Here is a 24,062-nt window from a genome sequence, read left to right on the forward strand (position 1 = left end):
GCCATCTAGTCTAACCCCCTGCAATGCAGGAATTTGTTGCCCAACGTGGGGTTCGAACCCACGACTCAGAGATTAAGAGTCTCGTGCTCTACTGACAGATTTTCCAAGCAGCAGCTGTTATTTCTGTATTTTGAAGGTTCTGATATTTTATAGATGTTTGTGGTGATTTATAAGCATTTATTTGATTTACTCTTGTTTTATCTTGTATGTGGTCCTGGGCTCCTTTTTGGTTAGTTTGATTAAGAAATAGAATAAATGTTAGCCATGAATAGGGAAAAGTAAGGGTGCCATCCAAGTAACGTATCTTGTCAGGATTTATGCTGGTGCAATGGAATTTCTCCCTGTCCTTCCCATCCCCGCATTCCCTAAATCCGTTTCTAGAGGTTCCCTCAGCCCTTTGGAGCAGATTTGAGGAGGGCTCAGGACCCGCTGGGGCGGGAGTTCTGTTGCATGAACATAAAACCTTGCATGGACAGGATGTGTTATTTGGATGCTGCCCTAAGGTCTGAGTCCCCCTTACTGAGTCATCACGGGGCTCACATGTGATCTTCTTGTTTATGTCCTCGGTGTGAGCTGACATGCACTAGGGTTCCTTAGCCATCGTGATGGTTAGCAGCAGAAATTATGCAATAAATTTAGACGATGCCGCTTAGAAATGCAGCTCGCTCTTCCTTCGCTCCCTTAAAGCTATCCTTAACTGGAGATTATCCCTATCTGTTGGGACTCCGGAGTCCATTGCATGCCTGCACTTCAGTTTCTTAGGAAATGGCTGGTGTGTGCTTTAACAGCACTGTCAGCACATCCGCCGTGCATGTTCTTGTGATTTGTCACGGAATTGCTTAACTCAGCCCTTTTTCCCTTTCAGAGTGTTTCGCTGCGCTGCTCTTGCTGTAATTGTCTCTTCTCAAGTTCCCCTGATGCAAGGAAGGGTGGGGTCTTAAGAAGACTGGGAGCCTTTGGATTCCAGAATGAAAGAATACAAGTGGAACCTGCAGTAAAAAAAAAAAAGCAGTGTGGAGTCCTTCTGGCCAGGGTGCCTCCAGGCAGGACCCTCCAGGCAGCTCCCTCCCCACATCCTGTTTTCTGTTTCTCACACCCTTACGCTCAGTCCTCATTGGATTCCTTGAGTGCTGACAAGGATGACTGCAGACAGGTCTCCCTTTAATAGAAGAGCCTTTTCAGGCTGGGACACCCCAGAGACTCACCTGCCACCAAACATCTTCTCCCCCCCAAAAAAAGCATCTGGTGGCAACCTGTTTATTTGCCCTGGTCCTTCAGTTGCCAGGTTTCGCTAACAGTTATGGATTTTACTGGTTCTGCTGCTTTGGTTGAACTGGAGAGGGGGGGGTAGATAAATGTTTAAATACCTGCTTTTAAAAAACTACTTAGGATGTTGCTACAACCGGCAAAGTTCGACAGTCACCCTCCCTCTCAGTCTGTTTGTGGTCCTCTGCTTTGATCTGTGGTGCCTCCTCTTGACTAGGAGAAATCCAAAGGAAAGCCACTTTCAGTCCTGATAAGCTATGCAAGGCTATGGTGCCGAAGTCCTTAAAGGGCACCCCAGCCTGAACCGCAGCATTGCCAAGGATGCTAGCGTAGAGCGTGTGCTGCAGCCCCGACCACCTTGTGCTTAAAAGTAGCATGCAAGCTCACTTGGTTGGTATCACGTGGTGCTGATAACGCCATGGTTGCAGGTTCGATCCCCGCAAGGGACAGCTGCATGTTCCTGCATCGTAGGGAGCTGGACTAGATGGTTCTCGGGGGTCCCTTCCAACTCTACAATCCTATGATTTTGCCTGCTGATGAAGAATTCTTCAGAACTCAAAAGCTTACTGACTTGCATATCTTGGGATCCCCCTGTGAAATTGCAGAACGTGAGGAACCAGCTTATGCTTTCAAAAGACGTCTTTGGATGGGTGCAAATGACTGCCCTGCTGCTTAAAGTCGGGGCTGCCCCACACTTTGTCCCTGCATAGCTCCTTGCCTCTACCCGGTCCTTCTTCCCTGCATAGACTCCCGGCAGCCACGCATCTCTTCTCACTTCCTGTTGGCGTGGAAATCTCTCGAATGCTTCCAATACAAGAACGCAGCAGGGGTTTCCTCCTGTCATAGGTGCATCGGAGTAGAAGTGGATTAGGGCCTGGCGATTTGCAGCAGGAGTTGGGCGATGGGCTCACATCCGTTTAAATGCCGCTTGCTGTGTGGAGACTGGTGCGCAAGGTCTAATAAGCGAGCGGGCATATCTGATCTGCAGGAAGTAGAAAAGGCACGCTGATCTGGAATGTGCCCTTGACTATAGAGCATTGCATAGATTTTCAGGCAGGGCTTGGCCAAACGTCTCATTGCGACGTGCTTGTTGCAAGCCTAGATTCAGCTTTGGAATAGCTGAATGTTCTGTGCTCTTAAAACATGTTTTTGTTTTTTTCCTTTAAACAAAATGTAGTCTGTTGCTATTAGCAACAACTTAGTATGTGTGCACCCCTTCACATAGTAGCGCAGACTTGGCCTTGTTCTCTTTCCTAGCTTTGGCTTTTCCTTGCTGCATTACCGCACATTCTTTTTACGTGAACAAAACACTAAGCTGCTGTAGACAATTATGGCCCTGGGTTGCTGGACATGGTAAGCCTTGCTGTGACTTGCTAGCATGACTTGACCATGCAGGTTCTGGGCTACAGCTTATGGTTAGCGAGGGGAGAGATGAACCAGGACGCTGGGTTCAGACAGCACACTATGCCATAGTTCATCATACCACGCTGTACGGACAAGTTCCTAAATTTTCCATTCTGGATGTTTTGTAGAATTCCCTTAGCCGTGGTTTGTGCCTGATGCCTGAGGTTGCGACAACTGCTTATGCTGACAACTCAAATGCTTTACACCAGGCATCCCCAAACTTCGGCCCTCCAGATGTTTTGGACTACAATTCCCATCTTCCCCGACCACTGGTCCTGTTAGCTAGGGATCATGGGAGTTGTAGGCCAAAACATCTGGAGGGCCGCAGTTTGGGGATGCCTGCTTTACACATTGGCCCTGACTGTAGTGGAAACAACACACAAACCTGTAGCCACACTTACGTTTGACTCCAAAGACCTCCCGATTTTTGGGTGTGGGGAAGGCAGATAATTTTACCGGAGACCTCAAACAGAAAAGCTATTATGCCCTCAGATGTAATCACCCGTGGATGCTTGTAACTGGAAATGAGGATTAGACCAGGATTTATAAGGGAGAAAAGAAGTGATATAAACCAGATAATAGTGAAAAATGTGAAATTGAAGAAGTTACTTTCCTTCAGGGATGACTAACATTTGACTATCTAGGTCACTAAATTACAACTCTATAAACTACAACTAAACTACATTGGCCATGTTGGGTGGGGCTCGTGGAAGTTATAGTTTAGCAGCATCTGGAGGGATGCAAGGTAGTCACCCTGGAAATTGCAGGTAGATAAGGACATTTTGTGTATGAACTCCAGGTGCATGCAATCACATTTTTCCTTGATGTGGACACAGAAGCACTGTTTTTGTCTGCTAGGGAGGACTCTGTCGAAGGTGTGTCACTGTGGGAGGGGTGCAGTCAACAGGAGAGTTGCTGCTCATGCGCTCATTGAAGAGGAGAGGGGATTTGTTTGTTTGTTTGATTATCCTTGCAGCAAAGCATTTGTGCGCTCTCCTCCATGCATGAGGAGAGGATACATGAAACATCTGGTTTGTAAAATGAAGTACCGTATATTCTGGCGTATAAGACGACTTTTTAACCCCAGAAAATAGTCTCGAAATTCGGGGGTCGTCTTATACGCCAGGTACTGCCCGCTCGGCAAGTCCCCCATGCACTGCGCTAAACCGGGGACTCGCCGAGCAGCGCCAGAAATCGCTTCTGAGCATGTGTGGACATGCGGGCATGCTCAGAAGCGATTTCTGGCGCTGCGGACATTTTGGATATGGGCAGCGCTGCCCATATCCAAAATGTCCGCAGCGCCAGAAATCGCTTCTGAGCATGTGCGGACCGCACGGCACCAGAAATCGCTGCAGACATTTTCGAGTTAAAATATAGAGAATATCCCAAATTCTATATTTTAACTTGAAAACTTGGGGGTCGTCTTATACGCCCAGTTGCCTTTTACGCCAGAATACACAGTAACCGCTTTCCATTTTTCAGAGGTGGGAACCTGGTCTCTGCAAACAATAGCTTATTGGGGTAATTTGAGTAAATGCCACCCAAGAAATAACATTCCTACACAAAGTGGATGTATTTCTAACGGCATTTCCTCCTCCCATTCAGCAGTCACGGCAAATGCCCTTGCGCTGCACAAGCCTTCATAACTCTGTAGCTTATAAGCATTAAAAAGTTCAAGCATTTTCATTGTGCAACTTGGGTTAAGCTTCTGAAACAAATGCTGTGGCGCTTACAGCTTCCTTACATCTATCGACGCTGCCAGGAATTGCTTCTGGGAACGAGCAAAGATGCACTCATTGCAATAAATGCTGCGGTTCTAATGGCAACGATTTCTCTTTTCAGTGATGCTACAGCCTTTTGATTACGACCCTAATGAAAAAAGTAAACACAAGTTCATGGTTCAGTCGATGTTCGCACCCCCCGATACTTCAGACATGGAAGCAGTAGTGAGTATTGAGAAATGGCTTATCAAGGTGCTGCGTTCTTCTTCTATGTCAATAACATGGCAGAAATCCTTTTAACAAGAGCCAACGGGTTGTTTAAAGTGCACTGTGTAACAGCGAGACAAGGCGGAGCACCTAGCGGTATTAAAGGGGGTGGGGGCTTGGAATGGAAGTCAGGCAGTCTTCAAGAAATGAAAATTGAAATAGACGATCTGGATCCCTTTGATTGAACTGGCAGTCTTGCTGAGAGTGCAGATGCCTCCAGATTCATAGAGGTCTGTTGAGGAGAAATCTTATTTGCTCGCCTATTCACTTCAGGAAAACAAGTTAGGCAACTGGACTGTGCAAGCATATTAGGGCTGTATCCTGCTAACGTTATCTTGGTGCAAGGATTTTCCCAGGTGAAATGGAACTTCATCCCCACATCTGCACCCTAAATCTGTTCAGGTGTGTGTGTGCTTTTTTCCGATTTTGCAAAAACAGGTCCCAGGTTTTTCCTTCCTTAAAAGACGAAGAAACAAAACTAATTCCCCCCTCCCTCCCCCACGGCTTCCAACATTTCTGGACATTTTACATCTCTAGCATGAACCAAACCAGCAAGAGGGATTTGTAAATAATGTTGGCCCTGTGGCATGCTTGAATACCGCAAGTGCACTAATGTTACTCCCACATCTAGAATACCCTTACAGCATAATGTAGGAATGGTGTGGCTTCGTATTCTCCACAGAGGAAGGCAGTGCTGGCTGAGCCACTTCGGAAAATTCAGGGTACCCTTATCCATATTAGGTTGTGGTTAATACCTACGGGTTTTGCATCTGTTGCTAGAGTTGGATGATATCGCCGTGAAAGGTACAGATGAATCTTGCCCAGCAGCAAGGTCTACAGTTTATGTGCGTTTATTTATTTCAATGTTTACGGATGGCTTTTCAGGGATTAAGGCTCCGAAAGTGGCTCAGGACGTATTAGCATAGGGTTATATCCAACAAAGTCATTCCGTTAGTGCAAGAATATCTTGCTTGTACAACAAGACTTCCTCCCTCTTCTCCCTCATATTCCCCCCCCCCAAAAAAAGATCTGTTCTGTGGGTTCCCCCAATTCTCTCAAGCAGGTTGTAGGCCATGGGAAGATCAGAGGGAGGGTAAGTTCCGTTACACAAGTGGAACCCCTCCTGATAATGGGTCAACTTCATTGCACACAACCAATAATGTTCACTCATAATGTAATTGCCAACAACCAATCCACAATCTGTAAAGCACCAAAACTTCTGCGAAATATTCTAATAGCAGCAGGAGAGCAGTACAAATATAAAAACAAGCAGCAAAGCCTAAGATTGTAAAAAGAACGCCAATTACATTTAAAAAGCTAAAATGTTTTTGGGAACAAAACCAAGAATATGTGGATCAGTTGTATAAATAGCGTGTCCCTTTGACCCTAGATTGTAGCATATTGTTGTTTAGTTGTGTCCGACTCTTCGTGACCTCATGGACCATAGCACGCCAGGCACTCCTGTCTTCCACTGCCTCCCGCAGTTTGGTCAAACTCATGTTCATGTTCGTAGCTTCGAGAACACTGTCCAACCATCTCGTCCTCTGTCGTCCCCTTCTCCTTGTGCCCTCCTTGTGCCCTCAATCTTTCCCAACATCAGGGTCTTTTCCAGGGTGTCTTCTCTTCTCGCGAGGTGGCCATATTACATAGCATTAAAATATATTTAACTCTTGAAAGAATGGTCCTGACCATCAACTTTGAATGAACATTGCTTATGACAACTGGTTGACAAACCAAAATACCCTTTGAATTGAGCAGAATTCCGTAAAAGTCATTTGAAATAATCTGGAAGGCAATTGCCAGTGTCCTAATAACCCTCTTTCACACACACAAATTGAAAATGTCAGTATTACCTGTTCTTTAATTTGCAAACTTGCTATCTAGGGGGTGCCACCTCTGTGGGAGGCTGTGGTTAATCCCAGGGGCTCGCATCTGTGAACAATTTTGCCCTTTGCCAGAAGCAAACAGCCCTGCTGTTTGCGATGTTCAGATTGCTTCTGGGGCACGTTGCATGCAACCCACAACCAAGCACAATAGGTGGAACCAGTTGGCTTAGCTAATAGCAGTCCCACTGCATTTTTGCTCAATGGCATGTGCTCCTCGTGGGAAACAAAACATTGTGCAAGCAGAACTAGCCTGTGCAGTTTGCCCTGGGCCATCTGGGAGCACACTGTGTGAACGTTCCACCCGAATGCTCACTGTTTGCCAGTAAGCCAAGCCAAAATCTGTAGGAGCAAGCCTCACCCCTTTCTCCCCAGGCAAATCCCTCTTAGCCAAGTGGATAGCTTAGCTGGTTAGAGCATGGCGCTGATAACGGCAAGCCTGCAGGTTTGATCCCCGTATGGGGACAACTGCGTATTCCTGCACTTCCATTATTCCCCCTGCCCAAATCCGACAGCGTTTTCTGAGTGAAGGAGTTGCATGGAGCGGTGGGCATGCACTAGCCAGCACTAATTCAACACCACCCCACCATTCCTGCTTCGAAGCAGAGAAGGGCTAGGGAGCGGGGGCACTTCATAGTCAAGTCTCTTCAAGACTATGGCACTTCATAGTCAAGTCTCTTCAAGTGGAAAGATAGCAGGCATCAACCGCACGACTTCCCAGCTATCTTCGCCCATCTCTGCAGTGTCGCAGTCAGAGGGAAGCGCCGGCTGTTCATCACATTCAGCAGAAGATGACGCCATGCTTGTCATGGCTGTGAGATTCATTAAAGCCTGTCATTGGCTCTTTTGAAACTTTCTCAGAAGTTCTAGATTCAGGTAGGTAGCCATGTTGGTTTGACACAGTAGAAATATATATATAAAAATAATAAAATTCCTTCCTGTAGCACCTTAGAGACCGACTAAGTTTGTTCTTGGTATGAGCTTTCGTGTGCATGCACACTTCTTCAGATATCTTCAGGTATCTGAAAAAGTGTGCATTGGGGTGATGACTTTTTCAATTCCCCCCCCCTCAAAAAATATTTCCTGTAGCACAAATGGATGACCTTTTGCCTATTAATGACTAAAATGAGGTATATTCCATTGAAATACTAAAAAAAGGTTACGCACAAACCGTTTTTAATTTTTTTGTATGCCGTTTTACCATTTCATAAAATTGTATTAACAATTCTATATATATTTTGTATCAAATTTGGACACAACACCGCATTCCACAATGGGGAGTGTTCTTAGCAACATAAGCCATACAAATGTCACACCTGCGCAAGGTAAAAGCCCCTTTTTGGGACCTCAAAACTCAGCCAGCAGACCCTGCCGGACATGCTGGGAAAAGAACCTACAGGAGAGGTAGCAAAATATCGTCCTCTAGCGGCGTCTATACTGTTACTGCAGCTAAAAAAAGCTTCCTTGTGTTTTTGATGACCCTATATAATGTATATATGTGACTCTAAAGCTTGGGTTCAATTTTATATCTGCTTACAGTGACTTCAAAAATGGACAAAAAACTGATAAATAAAATTTGTTAGATCATTTTGTGCGTGAGGTTTTTTTTAAAATCAAATCTCTTTGAAAGTAAGATTTTATCTAATCTTTAATGAAAGCTCATCAAATTATGATACAGGGAAATGAAGGTTGTAAAAAAGTCACCACCCTAATGTGCATGCATACGAAAGCTCATACCAAGAACAAACTTAAATTGGTCTCTAAGGTGCTACTGGACAATTTTATTATTTTATATATATATTTCTCAGAAGTGTTTCAGAATGCTAGATAGACATTCCCATATATTTTTTACGAATGATCCATTTCACTTTGCTTCTGGAAGGTATCTTGGACATTGGAGAGACATCGGGGAAAACAAACTGCATAGTACTGAAGAAGACTTATTCTTTTAAAATTAACATTTTCTTCCGTTCTGTGTGTTTTAGTGGAAAGAAGCAAAGCCAGAGGAACTGATGGATTCAAAACTTAGATGTGTGTTTGAGCTGCCGGCAGAAAACGATAAACCCGTGAGTGCAATTGTTACTTTCTGTACTTGGCACAGCTGCTGCTTATAAGTAAAATATCTAGACTCTTAAACCAGGGTGAGTTGCGGTTAAGAGTGGTGGACTCGTAATCTGGTGAACCGGGTTCGCTTCCTGATCCTCCACAAGCAGCTAATGGGTGACCTTGGGCTAGTCACGCTTCTCTGAAGTCTCTCAGCCTCACTCACTTCACAGAGTGTTTGTTGTGGGGGAGGAAGGGAAAGGAGATTGTTAGCCGCTTTGAGACTCCTTAAGGGGAGTGAAAGGCGGGATATCAAGTCCAAACTCCTCCTCCTCCTCCTCCTCCTCCTCCTCCTCCTCCTCTTCTTCTTCTTCTTCTTCTTCTACTACTACTACTATATATTTCAAGGCCCAAACATAAGGCTGTTTATTCAGAAACTATATTAAATGTTCAAAACAAATCTTCCCAGCAAAGAGGCACTTTTATAGTCAATTTAAAATATTTTCGTAGATTGATTTAAACATGATCAATTTACTGTGGATGAAGCTGGTTTTCTTCAGTATGTTCCCTGCTTTTTCTTCTCTCACACAGAATCATGTCATGGGCACATCATTACTAAAACTGCACCTGTGCTTTACATAGGATTGTGCATTGCAATTCTGCAGTCACAGCCATGCCTTTAGATCAGGGGTCCCCAGACTTACCGGTCTTCGGGCCGGAGAGCAGGGGAGTGCGCGCGCAGCGGGCCGGAGGGCGGGGGAGTGCGCGCCCGTGCGCATGCGCACACGCACACGGTCGGGAAAAAAATCGCCGAAAATCGCTTGTGCACATGCGTATGGGCCTCCCCCGACCCGGAAGTGCATCGGAAATGACCTCTTCTGGGTCGGGAGAGGCCCATACGCATGCGCACAAAGGATTTTCGGCGATTTTCTGCCGATTTTGAAGATCGGCGCCGCGCGCCGTAAGAACAGGTGGCGGGGGTCGTCGCGGGCCGGATTGGGAGGCTAATTGGGCCGCATCCGGCCCGGGGGCCGTAGTCTGGGGACCCCTGCTTTAGATATATGGTTGTTGTTTTTCTGGCGCTTAGTCCTCTAACAACGTAAAAGGTGGAATTACAGCATATTGCAATAGAGTAACCTATGGATTCCAGGTTTCTGCTTTTCCCCTTTTAATCTGTAAAAGTTGTAATGGCAGGGGACTAGGGAGCAAATAGTAGCTTTAGCCACTGCTCTTAGTATTCCAGATTGTGATGCGGTCTCAGCGTCAGATAAGAAATAGAACGTTCCATAAGTTGCCAAGAAGGGTGTGTTTAGGTAACTCCTGCCTCCTGCACTGTTTTTGCTGTGTTTGTGGCACTGAGGTGACCTCAAGCCTGGGCAATGTGTATGGAGGTCCTGGGCTGCCCAGAGAACGTGTCGCTGATGTGGTCCAAAGGAAAGCAGAGCAATACATTTAGCACCAGCTTGGCTGCAGGAGTTGCCGGAAAGAGGCATACAAGACGCCATCCAACCGCCTTAGGGGCTCCATTCTGGATTTGTGTAGAGCTTATTCCTTAGCCTTTTCTTCTCCTGAAGATGTCGCACAACGCAGTGGAGGATCCTAGGATCATAGTTTTCCTTCTAGATGGGCTACTCACCAGCTTGACACTTCCAACAATCTGAGAGGTGTTCCTGAACACTTCTGGCTTTGCTTTTTGAACACATAAATACCCTTGTGCCTGGCTGGTTGCTCAGATCTTTTGGCCCTGTTTGTAATCCCAGTTGTCGCCCATTGTAAAATGGGTGCAATGAGAAACCCATGTTTAGAACTTGGGTCTTCGTGTACTGTGTGAAGAATAACGAAGACTGGGAACTATTGAGGGAATAAGGAAGGAGTCTGGGCAGTTGTAATGGGCAGTGATTACAAATATCCCTAGAAACTTAATACTCCTTTTACTAGAGCACTAACAGTAAGACTTCAAGTAGAATAGGTATCTGTAGGAGGCTCTTGAAATCTCTGTCTCACACACAAACACAACTCTCCCATCTACCAACCCAGAGATGAGGCAACAGTAGTTGGGGTGATGGGATTTTAAAAATAGTCATAGATACAGTATGCAAAGCCTTCCGGCTCCCAGGGGCTGATGGGAGTTGTAGTCCAAAACATCTGGAATGTACCAGTTTGGGGAAGGCTGACTGTCCTAAGTGCTTTGTAAAGAGTGGAATGATAGGATTTGAAGTGCCCTAAATGAAAACAAACTTTCTGTTGTTGTTTTTGTCTCAACAGCATGATGTAGAAATAAATAAAATTATATCCACAGCTGCGACGAAGACAGAAACTTCTGTAATGTCTAAATCATTAAGTTCTTCTTTGGATGACAGCGAAGTTAAGAAAGTAATGGAAGAATGTAAGAGGCTTCAGTTAGAAGTTCAGAGGTTACGAGAGGAGAATAAACAATTTAAGGTAAGGTCAACCTAGAGACACTTGGGACAAAGTTAAAGTATTGGCATGTATTGCAAACTGCCTGGCATAGTTGTGTTTTTGTTGGGTGTTTAATAACAGCTGGGGATTTGTTTCATGCTGGTTCACACATGACTCCTAAGTAATAGAAGTGCAATCACCTAAATTGTTGTGCTGGTGGAGGCCAGTACAAGGATTCCTGCTTGTGCAACAGGAATTCTGCCCTCTCCTTCTCCACCAGGGCTGGATGAACTCCAAGAAGAGATTTAGGGGGTGCAGGGGGGGGGGGGAAGAGATGGGCAGAAGCTTCCAGCTTGCAAGGAGAATCCTTGCACTGGTGCAGCCTTCATAGAACACAACCCATAGTTTGTTTTAAGTCATTAATTATGTTGGGTGCTACCATGCTGTGTTTCCCAGTACAAACAAGACACAGTATGGTTTGTGCCATCAGATACTGTGGCTTGTTTGTTTCCAACAAACCCCAAGCGGCAGGCCAGAAATAAGCCGAGGTTCGTTGTCCTTCGCTTACTTCTGGTTAACTGATCATGGTTTGTTTGAAATAAACCACAATCTGGGTTCACACGATAAGCCATACCACGCTTTTTCTGGGAAGCCATATTGGGAGAAGGTGAGCAGCAGGAACATTCACAATTAAGCCATGGTTTTAAAACAAACAATAGCTTTTGTTGTTTTAACCTTGCTTTACACTGATCTATTGTTGTGTATTAGACAGTTGTTAGCCACTTTAGGTGCCTTTTGGCCAGGGCATAAATTATTTGAGTGAATCTATGAATTTGGTTAATGCATATAATCTACCGCAGTAGTGAATGATGGCAAAATGAATAACTAGCAAGCTTAACTAGAAGGCGTGGGGGTTTTTTAAACCATGGTTAATATGTTAGTAACAGATTGTAGGATCGTGTGCTGTCTTTTCCCATCACTTCCATTCTGGTCCAAATTTCTCCTGGCTGCCCATGGTTTCTTTATAGCATTGACACTTGCATTAGCAGAGACTAGAGCCGACTGCAGTTCCTGGATCAATCCAGCTTGTGGGGGGGGGAACTGTTTTCGGATCCCAGGTTTAGCAGGAACCCTGGTTACATTTTAGGTCTGTTGTGGGCCTGGCATAGGGGAGTTTTCTGCTTGGAAAAGGGGGAGCACGTTATCTCATCCCAGATTGTTTACATCTCAGCACAGAATTGAGGCTGAGCTTCTGATGCACACTGCTGCTCAGTGCATTTATTTATTTTTTAAATCTCCATAAATTATCCTTGCTGCAGGAAGAAGATGGACTGCGGATGAGGAAGGCACCCCAGACAAACCACCCAGGCTTTGCTTCAGCACCTGCTGTGAAGGAAGAGGGGCTCAGCACTAGACTACTTGCCCTGGTGGTATTGTTCTTCATCATCGGCGTCATTATAGGGAAAATCGCCTTGTAGAGGCAGCATGCTGAGGGTTGTAAATTGGATTGATGGATTTGCCATATCATTGGTATTAAATTTATTCATAACAAATGTTTAAAAAAAATGTATGACATCTCACAGGTCTTGCCTTTTAAATTTTTACCCCCTGCACAAATATAACATTAACATAACATAACCTTCCAGAAAGCATAAAACGTACAAGGAGTTGAGCAGGAGAAGAGAGGCGAGTTACATCTTGATTGCGAGCAGTGAGGACAAAATCATGTATTTTAACACTATAAAGGTGCATTGTGTGTGTGCGTGTGTGTGGGTTTTTCTGTTTTTTTTTAAGTTAAACTTCAAAGAGTTCTTGGACCTTCATACCAATTACTGGACTTCTCTTCTTTGGAGGGGGGAAAAGAAAAAAGTTCCTCCGTTGAAAAAGAGTAGGTCCTTCTGGTTATTTAGAGGTTGGCGTTCAGGCAGGTGAGGTTGATGGCGTTTTTGTAAAATATGCTAACCCACCATTCCTCCTCCTCTTAAATTTTAACAGTTCTGTCAAGTGGGTGTGACTTGGGTCTCAGCAGTGTAACTCCCCAAGCAGCTGTTTATTCACCCTGAACTCTCTTTTAAGTGTGATCCTCTCTAGGTCCTGCGTCATTCGCAGGAGCTGTGAACCACTAACTGGGCAGCTTGGAAGATGAGGAGGAGAGGGGAGAGAGGACTTGGAGCAGGTTCATGATCCAGAAGGGTGCCAGCAGCACCGGGGTTCTGAAATTGGCCCTGGCCAGTCTTTATGTATAGAAAAGGGGCGACCAAAAGATTTGGGAGGCTGTAGCAGGAGGAGTGGGAGGCGAGAGGGTCACCCACATGCTTTTTTGCTCATGTCAGTGTAGCAGTGAGGAAACCTAATTGCCAGTAGTGGTTTGGAAACACAAGGAGCCTACTTTCCAGCTGTGGTCAACTCAACGTGTTGCACCAGATGTGCTCCGATTTGAACTGCGGGTGTGATTTTCTTAGCCAGGCTTTGTAGGAAAGAGGAGCGTTGCAATGAGCCATCGCATTTTGTATCTGAACCCTCCCGTCTTGTTAAAATAGTTTCTTCCCTATCCATCTGTGTTTCCAGTCCAGATGGCATCATGTTTAATGGGGACCATGCACCTCTTGCCTCATCCATCGCGTCCTTTTTGCATCCTCCGCTTGTCGCATCCATCAGCAAACCTTTCCTCCTCTGCTTGCACCCTCGGCAGACTCTCACAAGCTTAGCCACGTAATGCATTGCACATGGTGGGTGCGGGGGGGTGTCTTTCCGCTTACATGACCTTATTTCAGCCTTTTGCCATTCACCTTCTCGTGAAGCTTTTGGAGATCAGGTTTCTGTCCTGAACTAGACGAAAGGCTGTCGGGGATTTCGTCTTCTGGACCTGAGAAGGAATGGGACTTGCTGTTCTGTGCCCATCAGTAGCACAGCTTAAGTCTCTGTGGCATTCTCCGTTTCTCAGCAGCTCAGTTCGAGAGAGAATTGACATGCTCCTCCTTTGCCCATCAGCTGTTTAGTGCTGACTTTCTTGAATGGTGCTGCACCCAAGGTAGAAGCGTCTCTTGGACTATAACTGGCTGAAAGGGGGACATGTGCATGGGCAAAGGTCATGAATCTTAAGCAACCGGGTTGTCTCGTTTGTGGGACGATAGGTCTAGACCAGCCTTCATTTTGACCACTCTCCAGATGTTGCTAGATTCCAGCTTTCCTCATCCCTGACCAATGGCCAGGCTGATGCGGAGTTGGGAGAACAGCAACACCCGCAGGGCACCAGGTTGGGTAAGTCTGGTTTAGCACTACTGGTATTAACATACCATTCAACGGAAAGCTGAAAGGAGCTGAATGTAGCCCCACTGAACGATGTGAAAAATGCCACTGGACAGTCACCTGTGTGCCAGGTTGCACGGGGCGAGGAGAGTCAATGCCTCGTTCTAAAAGGGGACCAAGCTACTGTTTGCTGTTGGTTCATGTAGCTGAGTTAAAGTCCTTTATATCCAAATGTTTAATGCATATTTAACTTATTTAATACACAGTCAACTCTCAATTTATGTTCCAGGGATAGCTCATGAAGCCAAAATCTCGTATACTCAAAACATACAGTCCTTGTACCTCCAAATGCTCTCCCAAGTTCATTGCAGTGGCAGGTGGGATTACTGGTGCCCCCCCCCCTTTAATTTTTTTAAGTTTAAATGCACGTTAAGTTGCAAGTTGACTGCATTTCATCTCATGTTTCCTTTACCGTCACAGAAGTTTGTCTACTGTTATAAATGGTTAAAAAAAGAGAGAGAGAAGAAAGGGCACCTGTTCAAAGTTGGTGAATAGAACTAAACTTTCCCTTTGTTGCTGTAGTAACGATGGACTCTTCCTCCTCCTGATGCTTTTGGGCACGACATAATTCTCACTTTCGACCATCTAAACATTGGGGGGAAACAGCGGTCAGGAAAACTGTTTTTGTATATAAAAATAAGTCTATGTAGGGGGGAAAATTAGTAGGAATTAGTTCTATGCTGTTAAAAACAAAAAGACCAATCCTGTTTGACTATGTAGCATCTTTAAAAAAAAAAATCAAATAAATCTACCCCCAAATGAATGGAGTCCTGTCCCTGTTTTGATTCCTTCATTTTGTGCCGCGAAAGTGAATTGTCCGCAACAAGACGTTAAGTTGCCTAGTTTTGATTACCACTTTTTCTAACTTAATTTTATTTCGAAACACATAACAAGTAGCAACTTAAGTAAGAATGTGACTTAGCTTTTTTTGAAGAAGACATGCCATGCACAAATAGGGGGGGGGGGAAGCCTATCTACGGAAGTTATGGATGTTATGGATGAACAGCGTTGAGTTGCTTACAAGTCATCACCACTTTAAAATAAAAGTCTGCCAACTAAGAAATGCTTCTGCTGTTTGAATCACAGATTTTTACAGCCTTCATCTTCCGGGAGTTGACCATGCTGTCCATCATACCTAGGGTGCTTTTAACCATTGCAGTACTGCTGTGGGAAGTGCATTTTTCTATGGGTTCAAGCCACCACACAAGTAAAGGCCCGCAGCCATATAGAACTAGGCCATGAGATTAACCCACAGAAATCAAGGGTGCTTTAGTTGAGATTCCTGCATTGCAGGAGGGTTGGACTAGATGAACTGAGGATTTGGTCATGTGGAAACTAGCTGCACCAGTATTAGGTAGGGAGCGTCTGGCTTGCCAGTAGTACATGTGAAAAGGATCTAGGGGTCTGACTCAAAATTAGGAAGAGCTTTCTGACTAAGAGCTATTTGACAGTGGGACAGGGGGTTGTGGACTCTCCATCCTTGGACATTTTAAAGCAGGTTGAATGGCTATCTGCCATGGGTCCTTTAACTGAGATTCCTGCATTGCAGGGGGTTGCACTAGATTAACCCTTGGAAGTCCCTTCCAACTCTACAGTTCTATGTGTCTATGATTCTAAGAGTTTGCTCACAGCATTTTCTGTTCAATGAGTATTCTGTGGATTTTATTTTTCAACGTAGAGTTAACCGATTCCAAGCACCGCTTGATGCTTCAATCAAAACTCTTATGCATTTATGACTTACTACTGTTTCTGAAAGGAAAATGAAAGAAACTACGAAGGATGTGTGCCTTTATTTTGAATGGAATAAATAGCAAGAGCTAATTACACACATCTGGTGCCTGTTTCACAAACTGAACACACACATTCAGATCTGTAGTACCAAATCTGTTTTTAGGTTTTGGCTGTGGGGTTGTTGGTTTTTAATCCATTTGGACATTGAACTGAGACCCTTGACATTGATTGCTCTGTCTAAACATTTTGTCTAAATTTTAGAGAACTTAGGATTTGGTCATGTGGAAATTGATTACACTGCTGAAGCCTAGCCATCAGCCCCGTAAGAAGGAAAACAGACCCATCCTAGCACTAATAGCAGGTTCTGATGTCTTCCTCCTTGGCCTGGCAAGCTTTTGATGCACACGTAGACTTATAGCCGCAAACAACTAGCAGGCAAAAGGTTAGCAAAGCGGGACTATAAAGAAGGATTAGCAACTACCGTGTTTCCCCTTTTTTAAGACACCGTCTTATAACTTTTTTTCCTCAAAAAAAACACAAGGTGTCTTATTTTCAGGGGATGTCTTAATTTTTTATTAGATTTTTATTACGGTTTTTATTATGGACCCACCCTGGGGAGCAACTTCTTTTAAAAAGAGACAAGGGAAAAAGTGCCCTCTGTTTTGCAACACGCTGCCTAGGCTGCAGGAGGGAGGGCACTCTGTACCTGCCCAGAGACCACCACCATCACCCTCACTCCTAGCCACCAGAACGCCAGCCTTGCAAAATACATCCTCCCTGAGAGATGATGTTTATGTAAGGAGCATTCACCGTGCATGTCCAAAGGCAACCAGTGCAAAGGCAGTGGTGAGGGAGGCACTTTGTGCATGCTCAGAGACCACCCCATCCTGAGCTATAAACCCACTCCGGCTTTCCAAGACGCCTTTTCCCCGGCACTGGACTGGGGGATGGGAAGGGGGTGTCTCTCTGTGCATGCTCAGAGGCAGCCTCGTTCCGGCGCCGCTATGGAAGGGGAGGGCACCCACCCAACCACGATCCAGATCTCGTCCACAACGAGGTGCCGTGCGCCAGCAGTGGACTGAGCCGGAGCCCCTGGCGCAGGCCGGCGCAGGCCAGCGTGGAGCCCACTACTGGCCCCGCCGAGCACAGCCACGGGCCTATCGCCCAGCCCGCCTGCCTCCCACTCCCCTGCCCAAAAAATTCCGGCAGCGGCCATGCAGCCCACGATGCTCTGGCGCCGCGAAAGAGGCCAGCAGCGCTCCCGGCGCCGTCCGGCGCCCTAACAAGGCCAGCGGGCCTCCCGCCGCCGCTCTGCCTCAGGCCATGCAGCCCACAACGTTCCGGCAGCGCGGAAGGGCCAGCGGGCCTCTGGCCGCCGCTCTGCCTCGGGCCACACAGCCCACAACGTTCCGGCGGTGCGGAAGGGCCAGCGAGCCTCCGGCCGCCGCTCTGCCTCGCCACTCCGCCTCGCCACTCCGGCTGGGCACTCCGCCTGGCGCTGCAGAACGCTCCGCTCTGCAGCCGCCTGTTCCGGCGGCGGGGCAGCAGGCCTCCTCAGCCGGGCGAGGAAGAGGTCAGGCCGCTGGCTGGGTGCTTCGCCTGGCGCTGCTGGGCGCTCCGAGCTGTGGAGCACTCCATTTTGCAGCCGCCTGTTCCAGCGGCGGGGCAGCAGGCCTCCTCGGCTGGGCGAGGAAGAGGCCAGGCCGCTGGCTGGGCGCTCCGCCTGGCGCGCGCTCCGAGCGCTCCACTTTGCAGCCGCCTGTTCTGGCAGGTGGCTCGCCGCTGCAGCAGCCGGTTCCAGGCCCCGCTGGCTGGCTCGGTCCCGCTGTACACGGTATGGAGGTATGTCTTATTTTCGGGGTGTGTCTTAAATTTAGCAACTGCTACAAAATGCTGCCATGGCTTACTTTATGGCTACGTCTTTAAAAAGGGGAAACACGGTAGGGTTGCCAGTCTCAATAGAGGACAGGACTTCTGTGCCTTTAATTGCCCTGCTCTCTTTTTGAGTCTGGAAACCTTAAAGAGAAGCCAGCAGACCCTTCGTTTAATTCCCAAGCAAAGGGTCTGCTGGTTTCTCTCCAGACTCAAAAGAGAGCAGGACAATTAAAGGCACAGAAGTCCTGTCCTCTATTGAGCCTGGCAACCCTATTAGCAACTAGGATTTTTAACTGTCTTCTCTTGGCTATTGTATTGTTGAGACTCATCCCAAGGTCACTAAAGAAGAGTGGTGGGATATGCCTTCAATAAGCACAACAAACAAACCACATTTAAAATCTACTGAGTTATGTGGCTTGAGGAGCCTCTTAACCACTATTTGGTGTTACCAGCCACAGAGAGCAGCGAATGAACATTTGCTGAAGAAATGCAACTCTGAAGTCTTTGATCGTGTCAATAAGTCAGTGAGGACGTTGTTGAGGGCTGCATTCTACAGGTAGCCTGCCTTGTTTTTGCTTCCCCTGCCCCCTCAGTGCACTGCCGGAAGAGAGGAAAACAAGTGGCTTTTTGCTCAAAGATCTGATCACTTGCAAGGGGGCCTTTTTCTTATCCTGTCGCTAATTGCTTCATACATTTTGGTTTCTTCCCCACTCCTGTCGTCTTCCTGAACGTTCCTCACCCACATGGAATTGGGCTGAAGGTTCTCTCGCCCCCCACTATAATGTTACATTTCCATGAATATACATGGTCCAATCCAGTCAAGTGTTTCATCTTCCCCAGATGGTGACTGCAAGGTTTCTGGTAGAGACCCTCCGCACTACTGTTACCTTGAACTCAATAGATGGTGGCCAGAATTAAAAACTTGGACTTTTCATAGTTAAAATATGTGTTCCCACCACTGAGTAATGACTTCTCCCCTTATTTCTGGTTCCATATACTTGAAATAGATTTTCTCACACACAGAAACATGGACCCCAAGCACCAGACACTAGCTGTGTTAAGACACCACACTAACCCAAGAGTTTGAAAACCTACATCCTTCCATATTATGTTGGACTCTATTGGTCATGCTGGCTGTGCTGATGGGAAGTGACAAGATCCTCCAGGAAACCGCCAGCCTACGTCCCAGTCTTACCCACATGCCAATCAGCTGGTGTTAGTCCAGTCAGCCGGTGGTCAGTTGACGAGTTGGGTGGGGTTAAATTCTGATTGCATACACCTATTTCCCCTACTGGGAACAGGCAGTTCGCGGGCAGCCAAAACAACAGAATTTAACTGTCCAATCCTGGGTCCTGCTTCAAAATGCAGTGTAGGGTTGTTTGAAGGTCCTTTTGCAATGTTCCTTGCCACACTGGTTTTCATAGGTTTAAAAAGCAGTGTAGGGCTCATTGCAAAAGGGCTTTTAAATAGCCCTGAGCGGCATTTCGAATTCCTAGCAATCGGGGCTTAGAAATGGAAGTATCAGAATCATAGTGACATCAGGTGGCTGACAGATCAAATTTGGCCTGTCACAGGTGGGGAAATAAGGATCTGGCCCTCTAGTCAGAAATGGTACCCACATTCTAATAGATCTTGAATTGCAGAGAAATGGGCCAGCAAAAGGGAAAAGTAAAAGGACTTTATGTAATTATGTCAGTGCCTATAAAAAAACGTAGCCATTTTTAGAAGTTGGGCAGCTGTTTTATATACATGACTTTTCTTTTTTAAAAAAGTTCCCTGTGTAGAAAAAAAGTTAACATGCTGTAATACATTTTGTGCTTTAAAAATTTGTACATTAAGATAAGCATTACATCTGAATCAGTTAATGTACAGTTCCCCACTGGTACTTGTATAAAAACCCATCATTAATTACATATTAGCAAAAAATGTTGTAAATATACCATGTAAATTGTTGTTGCATAGCTGAAGGGTTTTCTCTTTTTGGCGGGGGGCAGGGTAGTTCAGTGATTTGGAGAAGGCACACAGTTCCAAGGAGATCTGATTATTTTAGGAATCTATAGCTAAAAAGGAGCCAGTGGTTTTTAGACTATACAATGCCATGCACATTAGCCTGAGTTACTGAAGATTGTCATGGTGGTTCATTCTCCCTTTAGGTTTTTTTTTTAAAAAAAAATGCATAGCTCCTTATTGCCAGAAAATAAAAATTATTTCATAGAATGCAACGGCTGGAACTCTACAGCTCCAAGGAATAGCTGCCAAGCAAGTTTTGATCAGACGAGAAATCACGAGTTTTCGCCTGTTGCCAGCAGCTGTGTGTTTCAGAGTTAACTCAATTGGATGTTGCTTTGTTGACTGATTAAGTGAGATGAAGGATGCCAGAAAACTCATACTGGGTTATTTTTCACAGTGGAGTGGAACAGCTGAGGCTGTAAACAAATGCCCTTTGAGCATTTTCTGTTTACCAATAGCTGTTACCTTTCTTTGCAGGTGCAGGAGGATAATCAAGTATGTGGGGCAGGGTGGAAAAGTCAGTCTTCACAAAACCAAGGCCGCAGCTCAGTGGTAGAACATGCACTTTGAATGCAAAAGGTCCCAGGCACAATCCCTAGCATATCCAGGTGAGGCTGGGAATGCCTCATCTAGAATTGCAACACCTGCCAGGTAGTGTAGACGCTACTGAGCTAGGTGGACCAATAGTTTGACTTTGTCTAAGGCAGCTTCCTATGCTTAAATCTGGCTTGCACAATTCATTGTGAACTGGTTTCTTCCAATCCCAGCACCTCGGTAGAGTTCCACATACATAGCTAAATGAATTGCACCTTGTACCTGGTCTGGCTTTTAAACTGTGGCTGTCTTTAGCATTTTATTATCTTTATTCCTAAGGACTAGATTCACGCTCTTTTTATCAGAATAACCAAGGGCCTCAGGACGTCATATAAACAAATCCACGACACCTACAAAACAGACATTGTGGCCTGGTTCACACATAATGCAAAACCATTGTTTACACTGCATGAGCAGGAAGAAGCCCAGGCAAAGCATCAGGCTTGGCAGGGCTCTCCTCTCCCCTCCCACATGACCAGCAAAATGCTTTTGCTAGTGCTTAGTTTCGCCTTCCAATAATCCTGGCTTGTCAGGCCATACAAAGAGAAATGGTGGTTCGAAAGAAACTGGTCCGTTAAGCAAGCCAGCTTCGTAATTTCTTCTTTTGACCTAAACATCCCTAAGGAACTTGAGACTTGGCTACCTGAAAAAGACTCCTTATCCCATTTAAACCTTTCTACACACCAAGATATTTGGAGGAGGTCCTCCTGCCAATGCCATGGCCCCTATTAATCCATCTCGCAGCAACCAAAGGCAAGGGCATTTCCATGGTGGCTTCTAGATTGTGGAAGTCTCTGCTCTGAGATAAGGCATGTACTGCTAGTAATGACTGTTTAAAACTGTGTTAAAAACTCTGTATTTATTAACCCATGGATTTTCAGGCTATTGATATGCAGTTGTAGCTACAGTATTTCCCTGCCTAATGTATTTGGATAATTGATAATTGTATACCGCATTGGAATTTACTTTTGAATTAAAGGCGGTCTAAAAATATTTGAAATGAAATGTTTTGAAGTTGGCCTGTCTTAAGAAACAAAAGAAACCAACAACTATGATCCCTGGTTTGCTTGAGAGAACAAGGAAATATGAGCGTGAAGTAAAACTAATCTCCAACAAGGTCCTCCTGCCTGCTTGTGCACATAACACTGTGCTATGGTATAACTTTATGTGCAAACCCAGCCTCTGGGGTTCTGTGCTGACCAAATCTACACCCTCACCACCCCTGTTTAAGATAAACAGTTGAATATGCAGGTACATTTCCTCACACATGGTACATTACAGTATACGGAAGCTGGATAGCAGGCTCCCTAATTACAACTTTTGTACTATGAACAGTTGGTTTACATTGCGAACAAAATAGTAAACGGTATCTCTGACGCTAATCCAGAGCAAACCAAACTGAAATTGTCCCATGAAAGCAGAATTGCTTCTCGATACATGAGAATTACTTTTTTTGTTTGGGTGGGGTGCAGGTCTATCCTACACCTATTGAAACGAGCCGTTCTGGTGCGTTAGGTACAATTTAAGCCACCTGATCAGAAGCCGAAGGATGCCCTCTACATCAGAGACCAAGCAGCCCAATTCAGGTGGCCGTGTCCATACTTAGGCATCATGTATGAAAGGGGAAAGCACATCCAACAGGCTTCACCTATCATTAAGAAAAAAATAAAGAGTGTGTATTGGCAAGGTAGAAAATGAAACGGTTTCCCCAGTGTGCTGTTGTGCATACACGTAAGTCTGAATGCTAAGGCTGTCTGGATTCCATGCAGCAGCTCAGTGACCAAAACATCTGGGCTTCTAGTCCCACCGGACAAGATGCACAGCTAGAGATGCTAGCAGGGATGCCCAAGGCAATGTCTTCAGTGCCCCACTGCTATTGTCCTCGCCTATTCTTCCCAGGTAACTTGGCTTGATGTGCCTCGCTAGGGCTCCTGAGGGGCCCCCGCACTGGACGAGAGGGGCCTGGTAGGACGTGGGTCGCTTGCTGGGTGTGTTGGGGCTTGACCCATCGGTCGGCCTCTCCCCGATGAAGAGCAAGCTGTGGTCCTTGGCATCCTGCTCGACTCGGAAGAGTTCGTACTCGGTGTGGGGCAGTCTGATTCCCAGTGCAGCGCAGCCATTCGTGTGAGTCACATCCAGCTCTTGCCCGACGCTCCAGGCACCGGCTTCTCCGCAGCTCCCGAAGCTGGAGGAGTTCAGCATCGCCACAGTTACAGGATCCATTGGCGTCACCCGAGCGCGGGTCACCTTGAAGACAAGCTCGGTACCTCCTCGCACAATGAGGGACGGCGCTCCCTGGGTATAGTGGCCGAGAGCATAGACAGTGAACGTTGGCTGCTTGCAGAGAGGGTCAGAGTAGTGGCGGTAGTAGCCTTCCCAGCTGCGGTTGTTGGCATGGAAGATAAAGTACCTTGTAAGGAAAAGCACGGCTGGGCGGACCTCGCAGCGAGTGCTGACCCAGCGGCCGCTGAGCAACATGGGGAGCTCTGGCTTGAGGGGTAATACAGGCGGGTGGTGTTCGTCAGCTCGGTATATAATCCCACAGGCAGGGCACGGCTGGATGTGATGCTGCGGGAAGGGAAGGAAAAGACAAGTTGTCAGCAAGGCTTTTCACTGCTTGCTTAAAAATAGGCATGTTCTTCACCAAGGGAAGCTGCATTCCACAAAGGGGAAGGAAGAGATTCTGCAGAAAACGTTAACTTCTGTTAGGGCACGAAAGACTAGAATGCAACTGTCCTTTTCCCTGGTTGTACCAGCCTCTTTGCTCTACTATTAGTAGTAAAACATCTTTGCTGTTTTTTTCTTCTTCTCCGACCAAAAAAATTAAAACCAAACATATAAGTTTAGATTTTAAGGATACCAAAGACCAGGGGTGTGGGAAGGTGCTTAAAAGACTGCAGGGGGAAGCAGAGACCCACAACAACAAATATACATTTAGATCTCTCATCAAATTTAGATGGTGATTCGGGTCTCACCAGCTCTATCCTTTACAGGAGGCTCATAATGACTTATTTAAATTATCTGGCAAAATATAAGATGCAGCTACTTTTACTGGTCTAGGCTAAATTGTGAAATCCTGCAGGTTTTAGTATTTGAATGCCAGATAGGTGCCATCAAGGGGAAGGGTGGGAAATACAGATTTTTTTATATATCAAAATGTCAGAAGCCTGTGTCAGAATTCTTAGGGCAGGGAAAAGGTTTAACATTTCAGAGTGGAATCTGGTAGTTTCTTTAATGGTATAAAAGCAATTTCCTCTCTACCCCACTATGAGGAGCTAGCCTCGTTTAATGTGGAAGTAATGCACCGTACATATTTTCATCTGACGTACGCTGGGGGAATATAACCCGAAATGTTTCTAAGTCAGCATTAAAAACGTGTTCCTGTACTAATTATAGAAATGGGCAACATAACAATTTACAGTGAACCGTATCTGCTTTCATAAGCCTGGGTTGCTACATACGGTTGATTTCTGAAAGACGCCAGCCGTCTTTGCATGGGAATGAGATTTCAGTAACTCTGCACTTAGCAGGCAATTTGCATGTGCGCTGACTGAAGTCT

General features: G+C 45.9%; 2 protein-coding genes across 2 annotated transcripts in view; one reads left to right on the forward strand and one right to left on the reverse strand.

Annotated features, from left to right (window-relative positions):
* VAPB (VAMP associated protein B and C) overlaps positions 1 to 15,056 on the forward strand; it is a 49,017-nt gene extending 33,961 nt beyond the window's left edge. Inside the window, exons 3-6 of the mRNA XM_035122520.3 lie at positions 4,513 to 4,616; positions 8,527 to 8,607; positions 10,850 to 11,026; positions 12,304 to 15,056. Of these exons, the coding sequence (XP_034978411.1) occupies positions 4,513 to 4,616; positions 8,527 to 8,607; positions 10,850 to 11,026; positions 12,304 to 12,462 (521 nt within the window). The 3' untranslated portion in view covers positions 12,463 to 15,056. The remainder of the gene's footprint in view (positions 1 to 4,512; positions 4,617 to 8,526; positions 8,608 to 10,849; positions 11,027 to 12,303) is intronic.
* A 4,561-nt stretch (positions 15,057 to 19,617) lies between these two features.
* APCDD1L (APC down-regulated 1 like) overlaps positions 19,618 to 24,062 on the reverse strand; it is a 44,179-nt gene continuing 39,734 nt past the window's right edge. The window contains exon 4 of the mRNA XM_035122457.3: positions 19,618 to 23,071. Within this exon, the coding sequence (XP_034978348.3) occupies positions 22,301 to 23,071 (771 nt within the window). The 3' untranslated portion in view covers positions 19,618 to 22,300. The remainder of the gene's footprint in view (positions 23,072 to 24,062) is intronic.

Source organism: Zootoca vivipara, chromosome 7 (genome assembly GCF_965207765.1).
Source record: "Zootoca vivipara chromosome 7, rZooViv2.hap1.1, whole genome shotgun sequence".
In the NCBI taxonomy this organism is placed as follows: domain Eukaryota; kingdom Metazoa; phylum Chordata; class Lepidosauria; order Squamata; family Lacertidae; genus Zootoca; species Zootoca vivipara.